The sequence below is a fragment of the Suricata suricatta genome, chromosome X (genome assembly GCF_006229205.1).
Source record: "Suricata suricatta isolate VVHF042 chromosome X, meerkat_22Aug2017_6uvM2_HiC, whole genome shotgun sequence".
NCBI classification, from domain to species: domain Eukaryota; kingdom Metazoa; phylum Chordata; class Mammalia; order Carnivora; family Herpestidae; genus Suricata; species Suricata suricatta.
Genome location: NC_043717.1, coordinates 26,165,283 through 26,179,885, shown reverse-complemented (window position 1 = coordinate 26,179,885; position 14,603 = coordinate 26,165,283). Strand labels below are relative to the sequence as shown.

At 35.0% G+C, this 14,603-nt stretch overlaps 1 protein-coding gene across 9 annotated transcripts in view; it reads left to right on the top strand.

Moving 5' to 3' along the window:
* DMD (dystrophin) overlaps positions 1 to 14,603 on the top strand; it is a 1,657,593-nt gene that overhangs the window by 501,588 nt on the left and 1,141,402 nt on the right. For all 9 annotated transcript variants that reach the window (XM_029929473.1, XM_029929472.1, XM_029929470.1 and 6 more), the window contains one exon: positions 10,940 to 11,134. In XM_029929473.1, coding sequence (XP_029785333.1) covers positions 10,940 to 11,134 — 195 coding nt within the window. The remainder of the gene's footprint in view (positions 1 to 10,939; positions 11,135 to 14,603) is intronic.

Here is a 14,603-nt window from a genome sequence, read left to right as displayed (position 1 = left end):
TGACAGCACAGAATCCACTGCAGGCCTGGATCCCATGAATAGTGAGATCATGACCTGAGCCAAAACCAAGAGTTGAATGCTTAACAGAGTGAGCCACCCAGGCACCCAAGTAACAGCATTCTTTAATCTCTCTTTTTCTTTTAATAGGGTTCTATAGGCTCTAGACCTCTTCATTTCCATCTAGCTTCCACTATGTCCTAGTTTCCATTGTGGCCAACACAAGGTCTGATGCTAGTCCAAGTTTCATTATGTTTATACTTAAACTGTTCTCTTTATCTCAAACTCTGTAAATTGCTCCCCACCCTGTCCCTCAGTGTTGAAAAATTTCACTAGGATATGATTTAATATATGTCTAAACATGTTTCTTTAATTATTCTTTAACTACTCTTGGTACTTGGGTAGCATTTTTAATTTTAGCAAATCAATAATTTTTTAAACTCAGGAAATTTTTGTCTTAGAGTTATCTTAATAATTTATTCTGTTGCATCTGTTCTCTTTTCTCCTTTTGATATTCATATTCTGTACATGGTATATGTTGTAGTTCTATCCTCTAAGGCTCTTATCATTTCCCTTAGGATTTCATTTTTTTTCTGTTGTTCTCTACGTTATGAGTGAAGTACTTCCTCTGGTTGGTCATTCAGAACCCATGTTTTATTTTTAGCAGTGACCTTTCTCTTTTACAAATCATTTATTAAATTAAAAAGAAACAGGTATCAGGCTTTATGAGCTTTTGCGTTATCTTTTTAAAGCTTCTCATTTCATTTTTATTAAAGTTCTTGTCTCTTTCTTCTAGTGAAAGGTCTTGTGTTCTTTTTTTTGTGCTTAAATTAAAGGGTCTGAAATTGTTAGCATAAATGTAAGTCAGGTTTGTGGGCTCCATTACATAGTGTTGATTGAGAAGCAACAAAGAATGGGAGTATTTTCTTCTGGTGTAGAAAGGCTTAACAAGCCAGAACCTCCTGGAATAAGTATGTATAGGAAAGCATCTTGATCTTATGAATTTGAGGTGGGGGTTAAAGCTGTCCTCAGTTATCTAGTTAGGCTGTTGTCCACTAATGCCTTCATCAGGCAAACAAGCAGTTACTGATTCCTTTCTCTGTCAAACAAATCTTGTTAAATCAATTGTGTCCCACAAATCACCCATATATACTAGGAAGTCACCAGGTTCTTAGTTTCCATCTCAGACTGTGCCACGGATTGAAATAACCTTTCAAAGACTACCAATTCATGATCTTTCTGCCTACACCTTCCCCTCTTTTCCTATAATCTGAATCTCTTATGCATGTATTCTTCACGATTCTAGTAGTTAGTCGTGGCTATTTGGGAGGTTGAGTCTACTCACCTGTGAGAGACAGAGAACGTTTGTGTAAGGCACTATCCTCATTATCTCAACATTTCCATTTTATTTGTATGTATACACACATACCTTTATACATCCACAAATTATCCTTAATGTTTATTTTTGAGAGAGAGAGAGAGGGTGCACAAGTGGGTGATGGGCAGAGAGTGGGGGACAAAGGCTCCGAAGTGAGCTCCATGCTGACAGCAGCGATTCTGATGAGGGGCTTGAACCCACAAACCGCAAGACATGACCTGAGCCTAAGTTAGATAACCGACTGAGCCACTCAGGTGCCCCTAATGTTTGTTTATTTTGAGAGAGTGAACACAAGTGGGAGAGGGGAGAGAGAGAGGGAGACAGAGTATCCCAAGCAGGCTCTGTGCTGTCAGCCCAGAGCCCAACGTGAGGTTCGATCCTACAGGCTGTGAGATCACCACCTGAATGAAATCAGGAGTTGGACGCTTAACTGGCTGAGCCACCCAGGTGCACCCATAAAGTTTCAACAGATAAATCTTGTATATAGAGTTTGTAGACTTCACAGAGGTGTTTTTTATTTATCAACTTCATCAGAGTTGATGAGGTTCCTTAGAGACTGAGGTGCTGTATATATGAAAATAAAATACGCCAGCAGTTCAATAAAATCAGACAAATGTAGTATGACAGATTGATTGGATTTAATCTTTTGACATTTTAAATTGGATTTAGTAGCCAGTCAAAATCTCCTTTGTGAGGAAAACTCTCAATCTCGATATGCTACAACAATTGCTTTCTGATAGATATAGTAATAATGTTAAAATTTTTAACACAGAGATAAAGATCCTAGCATTTGCAATATTAACTTTCTGTATTACTAAAAATTGAACACCATTTTATAATTTATTCTTATTAGCAACTAAAACCTTAATTGTATTTCCTTTTAAATAATTTAGGTTTAAATTTAAGTAGTAACATGTAGCTAAGGACTACCACTGGGTGGTGCAGTTATAGGCATCTTCAGTATCATATTCTTATTTTTTATTCATTTTTATTATTTAGTTTCTTATTTTTATTTTATTTCTTCATTTTAAAATTTAAATTCTAATTAGTTAACATACAACACAATATTGCTTTCAGGAGTATAATTCAGTGCTTCATCACTTACATACAACAAACACTCAGTGCTCATCCCCACAAGGGCCCTCCTTAGTACCAGTCACCCTTCTGGCCCATCCTCCAAGCACCTCCTTCTGTCAACCCAGTTTCTTCTCTAAGAGTCTCTTATGGTTTATTTCCCTCTGTCTTTTATTTTCACCTCCCGTATGTTTATCTGTTTTGTTTCTTAAATCCCACATTTATATCAGCATTATCAACAATAGCTAAACTATGGAAGGAGCCCAAATATCCATCAACTGATGAATGGATTTTTTTTTACCATTTTATTTTATTCATCATAAGCGTACTCTTTAATCTCCATCCCCTATCTTCCCCCATCTTCCCACCCATCTCCCCTCTGGTAACCATCCATTTGTTTGTTATCTATAGTTAAGGGTCTGTTTCTTGGTTTCTCTCTCTCTTTGTGCCTTTGTTTATTTGTTTTGTTTCTTAAATTCCACATGTGTGAGATCATAAGGTATTTGTCTTTCTCTGACTGACTTAACCCTATCATATTTTAATAAGGAAAAAATTCATTCAAAAACAAAATTATGCCACAGACATATTCAGAAATACGTACTTAGTTGCCACATTAAATGATGTGGAGTTAAATGAGGGCCAGGTTTTCTGACATGTTAGAGAAGTGTAACACATAAATTCATATTGTGAACCTGTTCTGCAAAATCCGTTCAAACTGGGAGATCCACAGGAATATAGAAATTAAGTAATATGTAGTATGCTATGTAATTGCAGAATTTAAAGTAATTCCAAAGTTATTTTTCTTGTGTTAATTTTATTTTCAATTTAAACTAAATATATGGATGTAAGTATATGTGTTCATTTTCACATGTGAACATATGAAAAATTCCTCTGCCAGGTATTTCCAAGTTGATATGTATGAAAGCTTACTATCAGAAAATATATACTAGATATATGAATTAAAAATTTTATGTGAACAGTTTGGCAAGAGTTAGCAAGGATTAAAAGGATTTCTTGACTGCAAGTCTTCTCGGATATGTCAATCTACTAAAAGGCACTGTAGACCTCATGAAGACTAAAATTAATATCTCCTAAAAGTATCTATGTAACAGTATCGCAAATAATTGTTTATTTTTTTGTTCACATACAATGAGTTACATTAATAACTGAGAGAAAAGCCAAGTCATGCACATGTATCAGCATCAACTAGTGTACATTGACTTGGAGAAATGTGACTTGCTTTAAATCAGAAATATATTTAAATCCGTACCAATGAAGATTACATTATGAAATGAAGGAAACATTCCTGTTTGAATTCTGGAAATTCCAAAATAGAAATTCTATGACAAATGTAGACCCCAGCAATTCTGGTCAGACATCTCTTTTAAAAAATTATCTTTTTAAATTAATAGTTTTTTAATTCACTTATTCAACAAGCATTTATAATACCTTGCTATATGCTAGGTACTATGCTTGAGTCTTTGATACATTTATCTTATGTTGTAAGACGCACAGGGTATGTAACCTTATCAATGAAATTACCATGTTATTTTTCTGGTGACTTCTTACAAGTAAGGCTATATATGTTGGCACTTGCCTTAGTGGCAACCAAAGCCCTTTTCTTTAACTTCTCTTACAGGCCATACTTAGTGACTGGAATTCTACCAAGTCACTAATTTATGTTAATTTATTGAAAATCCTTATTAAAATGCAAATGTTATCCTATGGAGGATAACACTTTAAACCACTATAAGCCATTAACACATTATCAAGATTTAGTTTATCAGTTTAATTAGATGTTAATTTAGGTTGGCCCTGAGGAGCTAGGTAAATTCGATGGTATGGAAGAGAAGAATCTCACTGAGGCAGATCACCAAGCAAGTCCAGCAGCCAGATCCTTGATATAGGACTCTACACTTAACCTGGCCTCCTAGAAGTAAGACGTACATAGATACTGGCAAATCCAGCTTTAGCTGCGTACCTGTTTCACTGATATCCTGCCTTGTACTAACTAAAAATTCATTCCATTTTTAGAAAATAAATAACATGGCTATAAAGAATGATTTTCTTCAGGAACTCATACTGATTGTTTTATTTAATATGTCTTATTATTTTTGGACAAAAAAAGGGTAAATTATAAGCTTAATACAGTTTGTTGATCAGTTACTTAATGATCATTTGAGGGTTGATCTCTTTTTCTTACTAGTTTCACATAGACAATTTTCTAGATAATGCAGTAAAGCAGGTAGGAATACTTAGGAGCAAACTCTTCCATTGCTATTTTCTGTATGTAAGATCATAACAAATCCATTTGGATTCATTAGGCTGATTATTTAAAGTCTTTTTACTCAGTGACTTAATTAAATTCCTGGAAACCTGACTACTGTCAAAATGCTGGTATTGCCATGGCATTTATGTGTATCCAAGACCACAAACAGGGAATACTAACCTATACATAGCTCATCCACGCCATATTCTGGTTTCTTGTATGCTTTATTATTTGATTCTTTTTTCTCCCTCTGTGGAATACTGTAGGATTTTTGGCCAAATTTGACTTTTTGACTCATCTTTTTAGGCTTATAGTTTATATAATGATTGAGGAGAAATAAATAAAAAAAGTTCAAGTGTCTTTCTTACCATAATGATCCCTAGAAGGAAACTTAATTGTCCTTCTCTGAGTACTTTTGAGACTGGGAAAGGAAGCTGCCTAAGGTCTTTTCCATTTCCTTGGAATTTATGACTGTTAGAACCCATATAAAGCCTGTAATCTTGTTTGGGATTTATGTGTTATTTATTGTGTTATCATTTTAAAGTGATGTATATATTTAAGAATGTGCTTTTGAGGAAAGATAATCAGATATAAATGAACAGATCAGATCATGGGTTACTTTAATCATTAATAAATAATCTTGTTTTATTTTAAAGGTTTAGCACATCTTTGTCCTTATTAACTCTAATGGAACTTTTAAAATGGCTATATTATTATATTACTTTTTTTGTCTGGATGGCAGTCTATTTTTGTTAGTGTTGACGTATTTTCTATATATCATATTTATATTAGATGTATAGGTATTTTTAAGGAATATATAATAATAATATGGGATAAAGTACATTTTTATTTTTGAGTTTCTTTGACCTCATAACTCATAAATGGGCCAGTAACCACAACCCATTTGAAATTTATATTGAGGTGAGAGAAACTGTTTAAATCATGGAGGAAAACATTTTGTTTTAAAAACTTAGATATAGTACACCGTTTGTTTCAAAACAGGATTGCTTCTCCCTTATGTAGTTATTTGGCCCTTCAAGAAGCAAATTTTAAGTGATAGAAAGAATGTGATAACTGGAGTTTCAGAGAAACCAAAGTTTATTCAAAACTTTATGAGTGATACCTTTGCCTACTTACATAGCTCAAAATCTCAAAAGGGTTTTCATTTTCACTTCAACTTTAGATGTTACAAATCATAGCTTTATCCTATCATAATCATTATAAGCATCAACTGAGCTTTCCATTTTTTAATAAAAATAGTACTTTGGGGCTTTCTTCCACATCTCTTGATTTTCATTTCCAGAAAATGAAGGTAGTATGTTCTTTTGGGTATATATCATTAGAAATGAATATGAACAAAGAGAAATGAATTAGTATGGCTACAGCACTTCCTTGCTAATGATGCATGAATATCTATAATGATATTAGGTGGTAAAGAATATTAACAAAAGCAAGTTGATTTTCAAAAGGTTAGACAGGATTTGTACACATCAGAATTCAGAAGGATATAATTATTCAAGGCAGAGTTAATGAAATTCATATGAAAAGGCAAAATCTGAATATGAGTGAATGGATTTTGCATAAAGAGGAGATAATGAACATGATACTTCCAATTATACTGATATTTTAATAACTGTGTGAAATTTTTATTAAACTAAAAGCAAAGTCATTCATTGGATATAGTTGATTTATTATGGACCTGCATGACTGTGTCACAAGGAATGATATATTTTAAGGAGTAGATAGTAAACTAAATCTCCAAATTTCTGACTCTGTTGATTAAATTTTTAGTTGTTTCCTGTATATAAAACTTCTGTTTATCTATTTTAAACTTTATTGCACCTATTACAACTTTATAATAAAGGGGACTATTCAAAATTTATAAAACTGGGAGCGCCTGGGTGGCTCAGTTGCTTAAGTGGCCAGCTTTGGCTCAGGTCATCATCTCACGGTTCGTGGGTTCGAGTCCCGCGTCGGGCTCTGTGCTGACAGCTAGCTCAGAGCCTGGAGCCTGCTTCAGATTCTGTGTCTCCCTCTCTCTCTGACCCTCCCCTGCTCGCACTCTCTCTGTCTCTCAAAAACAAATAAAAGACATTAAAAATTTTTTCAAAATTTATAAAACTGAATTTTCTAAAAAAATGAGTTGATAGTTTCCTAGTGGTGTCAAAGAATTATTTTGAGATTCTTGTATTTCTCATATGAGTTCACAGGATTATCCCCTAGCTTTCTCTATTCAGGTGATATGTACCACTTAACTTCTCCTATCTATCACGACTGGATATTATATATCGAGATGATAGGAAAAACTAAATCCTCCAATATATCAGTCTTCATTAAATATATTTAATGTGTGGTTATTAGCCGTTTCAAATTTTATTTACAAAGTACAGCTGAATCACTGTCCACAGGATATTGTAACTGGAAGATGTTTTAGGAAATATAGATACTCTATTTTTTCTTACAAAAGAGAAAAAAGAAGATCACTTATTTATCAGTAGTTTACGATAACAAAGACTGCACTGTTCTCATTCATATCTTTTCTCAAGTGATAGAATATACCCTTCTACTTCTTTGATTGTTCTCATCAACCATAATAGTTTTAATATTACTCAATATTCTGGAGAATATCTTCATGCCATGTGAGCATGGAGTGAATAGGTTAGGGTATAATTAGTCCATTTATCTTCATGACTTTATATGAGTTGCTCTAAGACTTGGATATGATAGTCTTGAAAATAATCACATAATAACTTGGTAATAGAACATGCCCCATGTGCAATATAATGGCTAATGTATCTTTGAAGGGTCTTGCAATCAGGTTAATGATGACTTCATCATTAAAGAAAAAGCAAAAGCAAAAATGGTTTCTAGAACCAGATGCAAAATTTCAATTATTTGAAAAATTCTGAATTTAAATAGATGCCATATAACAATCCCCTAAGAGAGATCTCCATTGAAATATAGGTGAAAATGGTTTTGCTCTTCATAGAATGATGAATATTTCTTATGTGGGAAAGAAGCACATGGATCAATATGTAATAAAATAATCTATGACAGACATTTAGTCAAGTAGTAAAACACTTAACAAATGAGAAGCCAGAGTACCGTGAGCTGGTCACATTCTTAGAGCTCTGAAGGCTGAAGCCTTCAGCCAATGCTAGAAACTATTTGTTGAGATACAGCACTCAAGTCTTCCTAGCTTTGTGACTAGCATTACTCTTTAAATATTTAAATATTTTTAAAAGAAAACTTTTATTTGAGTATAGTTGGCACACATTGTCACATTAGTTTCAGATGTACATTTTCATAAAATTCCTATATGTGCAACAAAATATCATTAGCTACAAACACCAAAGAATTAGAAAGTTGGGTTTTAAATTGTGTTTCAGGAAGTTAAGTCCAAGGTAGGAGTCAACGGTGAGTTTATTTTTAGTGCCTTTACACTCTATCATATTTAACTGTTAAGTTCCTTGCTATCTATAATCCATAATTACTATACTTGAGAGTCATCAATATGAATTTAAGATAGCTGGGAGTATCTCAGGGGTAGATAATGAAGATCAAAGAAACTACACATCAAAAAAGAAACAGAAAGAAGATGTAAAAACTTAGAAATATTTTCCTTTTAAGAGCAAATGACAAGGACAGACATTCAAACATTTTGGAATTCACACGGATTTTTCTTAAGTTGGTTGGTTGGTTGGTTGGTTGGTTTCCATAGCAGCTGTTGTGGAAAACAGCATGGAGGTTCCTCAAAACATTAAAAACACCACTACTATGTTATCCAGAAATCCTTTCAGCAAAAACATTGAAATTGGGACCTCCTTTTTTTTTTTTTTTACATTTGTTTACTTATTTTGAGAGAGACCAACAGCACATGGGAGGGGTAGAGAGGGAGGGGGAGAGAGAGAGAATCCCAAGCAGATTCCTCACCATTAGTGCACAGCCTGATAGGGAGCTGGAAACCACGAACTATGAGCTCATGACCTGAACCAAAAATAAGAGTTGGACACTTAATCAACTGAGTCACCCGTGCACCCCCCACAATGATTTTTTTAAATGAAATTCAGATGTTTTCTAAATATTTTGAAGGTATGTCTCATTCTAAAATAACCTGCTTTGTTAAACAAAAGTGCATATGTTCACAAATACATGGATGCATACATACGTAAGAGAGAGAGAAACAACTACTTGTCTTCTACCCAACATTGTCTCTAATAACAAAAACCAATACTGTATAAAAACTTGCACATATCAAATGTATATAATTAAGAAGGAAGAAAATTGTACCATTACAGAAAAATACTATAGGAACTTTCTGGTTTCAGATAACGTAGAAATGTCTTTCCTTCAGGACTTGAAGAAACTGTTGTAAATAAGAAAAAACAATTTATTAACTTGGAAATGTTATAGAACAGCACCCACTGGTCTAATAGAATATATGGAAGTCATAGTAAATTCACTTGACTTGTGTTAACTCTACTAGTTAGTATTAAATTAATGTGTTAGTGGAAATTGCACATTCACACGTCTGCTGATTTAATTTTCTTTTAAACTGGTGAAATTGTTGGTTTGAAATGAATAGATTAAGAGTTTTAATTTCAATATATGTGGTTAAATATGTGGGTTGTCCTCTTTCAACTATAGCCCAAAATCCTAATATTATTTTATTTTATTTTAATTTTTTTATGTTTTTTATTTACTTTTGAGAGACAGTGACCAGGGGAGGGTCAGAGAGAGAGAGAGTTACAGAATCTGAAGCAGGCTCCAGGCTCTGAGCTAGCTGTCAGCACAGAACCCGATGAGGGGCTTGAACTCACAAACCATGAGATCATGACTGAGCCAAAGCCAGACACTCAACTGACTGAGCCACCCAGGCACCCCCAAAATTCTAATATTATTTTAAATTTAAAATTAGAAGTGCATGCAAATTATCATTCTATTCATCATGAAGGAATATATTTCAAGATATATACACAAAATCAAACCTTGTAAGAAATACAATTCTGTCATTTAAGCTAATTTGTGTAATTCTGTGAATTTGAAGGGTCATAGGTAAATGAGACATCTAAATTACAATTATTTTTATATAAGAACTGAGTATGAGAATCCTGGACCTCAGAAATTAATAAGAAAGCCTAATAGTGCAGCTTATAATTTTACTTATCTTTACATGGATTCAGTCTGATCTCCTAAGCTCCATTTAATTACATTGCTGCAAAAATGAGGATGGTCTTGTCATAAAACCTGTGCAGTAATAAATGGCTTTGTTAGCATCAGAATTCCTCTAGAGACCCTGTCACTGAAACCCTCAGCTGACCCCATCAACAGGCAGGTGACAGTTGGTCAATTCAAAACAAAGTTACTGGAAAACTAATTTCAATTACAAGAGTTTTGGAGCTTATAGTATAAACAGAAGAGAGTGGAGGTCATCTATGTCTCTGAATTTGCGTGCCAAGTAGTATTTATTTCATGTTCTTATAAGGAATAAGGGGAGAGGTTCTATTGGCCAAATCCAAAAGGAATCTAAGCTCCAAATGCCCGTCGATCCTAGTACTTGAATGGCAGGTAGGAAAGTGTAGATAGAGGAAAGGCTAGCCCTTCCTTAGGCCTTAGGGCTTTCTGGAGTCCTTATTAAAATGGGAATCCCATTCATCTAGTGCTTCAATTGGCGGTTTAACTTAACAAAAAACTAGCATCAAAGAGGGAAGCTGATGTCTGAAATTTCTAGAAGGGTACTGAATATAAAGGTATATACCAGCCAAAACCACTTTGTCCCTCTTTTACTACAATCAAGATTAGTGGAGAAAGTATAGAAGTTCCTTTGGTAGGAAAACCACACGTGTAGACCCCCTGCCCCCCCTAATTTTATTCCCTACCTTGTTTTCCAGGAAGCTTAGAATTACATTTTAAAAACCAACTATGAAAAGTTACCCTTTTCTTAGAGTAAAACTATCCCTCTCATAACCTTACGGCTCTTGGTCTTTCATTCTTATACTCATGGTATTAATGTGTATGTATCTCTTACTTTTAAATGCTTCTAACACTTTGTGCAAAAAGAGAGTATGTAAGTAATAACCCTTTACCTAGACTTATCATCATGGATTTTTTGTTCATTTTCAGCCCTCTGTCAGCTATAAACTGGAATTTATATAAATTCTGTTGAGGTCTTTTCATTATAAGGAAGCTAAAAGAATTGTTTTTTTGTATATCTATACCAGCACACAGTCCATGAAGAATTGGTGATGGTGATGACTGAAGACATGCCTTTGGAAATTTCTTATGTGCCTTCTACTTATCTGACTGAGATCGCTCATGTCTCACAAGCCCTATCAGAAGTAGAACAACTTCTTAATGCTCCTGACCTCTGTGCTAAAGATTTTGAAGATCTCTTTAAACAAGAGGAGTCTCTGAAGGTAAAAGCAAAGCATTTTTATTAGATTTTACAAGATATGCATCTTGATCATTTGCAGTATCAAAACAATTGCTTTAAATGTACACACTGAAGGCATTTTGACTCACACATGGAATTCCTAAAACACTCCACAGGATGGTTAGTTGTAGAAATCTGGGGTAGAAAGAGAAACATAGAAGAGGAATTTTATAATATTTAATGTTGAGAGAATTTCTAAAAGAAAGGAAGAGACAAAAAATGATAGTTTTACATCAATTTAGGACAGAAAACACTCACCGAAAAATAAGCTTTGACAGGAACAGTATGTTTGCAACTAATACATTCCTCTCTCCTCCCATAAAAGAGGGAATTAGAGGAGACTTAAAATTTTATTTTTTAAGAAATACAAAAGAATAAGTTATATCCATTGCATATAGTTTTATTTATATATACATATTCAATTTCAAATTAGTGCCAGTATCAGTACTATAACCTATGGAATCTAATTGAATAAAAAGCAATGAAATATTTTCTTTAAAATTACCAGGCAGGGGCATGGTAAGATCATAAGAGGTTATGATCTCACGGTTTGTGGGTTCAAGCCCCGCATCGGGCTCTGTGCTGACAGCTTAGAGCCTGGAGCCTGCTTCAGAGTCTGTGTTTACCTCTCTCTCTCTCTCTCTCTCTCTCTCTCTCTCTCTCTCTCTCTCTCTCTCTCCCTCTCCCTGCCTCCCATTTGTGCTCTGTCTCATTCAAAAATAAAGAAAAATTAAAGAAAAAAAGAAAACTCTTCAAGTTACCAGGCAAAGGCTACCAACCAAATCCAGTTTGGTTTTTTTCTAAATCACAAACTGCAAATTTCTGAATCCCAAACTAAGACAAAACATGATGAGGGAACAGACTTTGAATTATAGAGGGAAGTGCGTGAAGATAAATGAATGCAGCATCAAGAAAATGTACATAATAATGTGTATCTCAAGATAATTTTTGTGATCATACATTTTACTCTCAAAATGAAATAGTATAGCCAGAACTTGGTATTTTTCAATGCAAATACTACGAGATTATAGACAGAAGATAAGTTTGCTCTCAGCAGCACCTATTAGCCAAAGTATTTTATACTCTAAATGATGTCTTGGGAACTCATTCCATATCACACATTTGTCTGCATAAATATGCAAATAGATAAAGCTGTTTGTTTTGGAAATCGGAGCTGCAATATCTTGAGTGAGTTGAATTTACTATCTTCTGTTGTATCAAGTAAGCAATAAAACTACATGCTAAAATAAAATAAGAAATGCATGGATCTCTGGAACTATTCCATCCATTTTAGTATGGGTTTCTTTCTCAGTATTTTTGAAATAAAATTCAGATTGCTGGTGGATATAGTGAAGAAAGGAAACCCAATCAGTTGATAAAGGAGACATGCCAGCATTCCTGTCATTATTCACATTAACTAATTTCACATGACAGCACAGTTTATAAGTTTATCATTGTCATTCAACATGTAAATTACTGCTAATGAGCTAATATTCATTTCATTCCATGTTCAAGAACATATGGGTCAGGAGAGCAGTGACCCTAAACTTATTAAGTTGCCAATTGACTATCTTTGTCTCCAGACCTCTTAACCTGGAACACTCAGAATGATGGGCCCTTGGCTATGCTCAGCTAATCATTTATTCTTCCAGATATATTTAAGAGTATTCTAGCTGATGTCAATTGTGATGCCATTGATTACTGTGATGTGTAAGAAGTATAATTTAACCAGATTATTGAATCTTCATGAGATGCAATTTGGGGCAAAATTCCAGCTCATCACCAACAATCTCCTGAAGCAGACAAACGGACTTCATACTTTGTGGGCCTTTTGAAGGGGGTAGTTTTGATCTCAGTCTTTTCTGTGAATATCTATTTTCTCTCTTTTTTTTAAATAGTTTATTGTCAAATTGGTTTCCATATAACACCCAGTGCTCTTCCCCACAAGTGCTCTCCTCCATCACCACCACCACTTTTCCCCCTCCCCCTTCCCCTTCAACCCTCAGTTCGTTTTCAGTATTCAATAGTCTCTCAGATTTTACGTTTCACTCTCTCCCCAACTCTCTTTCCCTCTTCCCCTCCCCCTGGTCCTCCATTAGGTTTCTCCTGTCCTCCTGTTAGACCTATGAATGCAATCATATGATATCTATCCTTCTCTACCTGACTTATTTTGCTTAGTATGACACCCTTGAGGTCCATCCACTTTGCTACAAATGGCCAGATGTCATTCTTTCTCATTGCCATCTAATACTCCATTGTATGTATATATATATATATATATATATACCACTTCTTCTTGATCCATTCATGAACATTTAGGCTCTTTCCATGTTTTGGCTATTGTTGACAGTGCTGCTATGAACATTGGGGTACATGTGCCCCTATGCATCAGCACTTCTGTATCCCTTGGGTAAAGCCCTAGCGGTGCTATTGCTGGGTCATAAGAAAGTTCTACCGATAGTTTTTTGAGGAACCTCCACACTGTTTTCCAAAGCGGCTGCACAAGTTTACATTGCCACCAACAGTATAGGAGGGTGCCCGTCTCTCCACACCCTCGCCAGCATCTATAGTCTCTTGATTTGTTCATTTTAGCCACTCTGACTAGCGTGAGGTGGTTTTGATTTGTGTTTTCCTGATGATGAGTGATTTTGAGCATCGTTTCATGTGCCTGTCGGCCATCTGGATGTCCTCTTTGCAGCGGTGTCTGTTTATGTCTTCTGCCCATTTCTTCACTGGGTTATTTGTTTTTTGGGTGTGGAGTTTGGTGAGTTCCTTGTAGATTTTGGATACTAGCCCTTTATCTGATATGTCATTTGCAACTCTCTTTTCTCATTCTGTCAGTTGCCTATTTTCTTGATTGTTTCCTTTGCAGTGCAGAAGCTTTTTATCTTGATGAGGTCAAGTAGTTCAGTTTTGCTTTCATTTCCCTTGCATTTGGGGATGTGTTGAGTAGGAAATTCCTGTGGTTGCAGTCAAGGAGGTTGTTTCCTAATTTCTCCTCGAGGGTTTTGATGGTTTCCTGTCTCACATTCGGGTCCTTCAGCCATTTTGAGTTTATTTTTGTGTATGGTGTAAGAAAGTGGTCTAGTTCCATTCTTCTGCATGTTGCTGTCCAGTTCTCTCAGCACCACCTGCTAAAGAGGCAGTCCTTTTTCCATCAGATACTCTTTCCTGCTTTGTCAAAAATTAATTGGCCGTACATTTGTGGGCCCAGTTCTGGGCTCTCTATTCCATTCCATTGGTCTATGTGTCTGTTTTTGTGCCAATACCATCCTGTCTTGATGACGACAGCTTTGTAGTAGAGGCTAAAGTCTGGGGTTGTGATGCCTCCCGTTTTGGTTTTCTTCTTCAATATAACTTTGGCTATTTGGGGTTTTTTGTGGTTCCATACAAATTTGAGGATAGTTTGTTCTAGCTTTGAGAAGAATGTTGGTGCAATTTTGATGGGGATT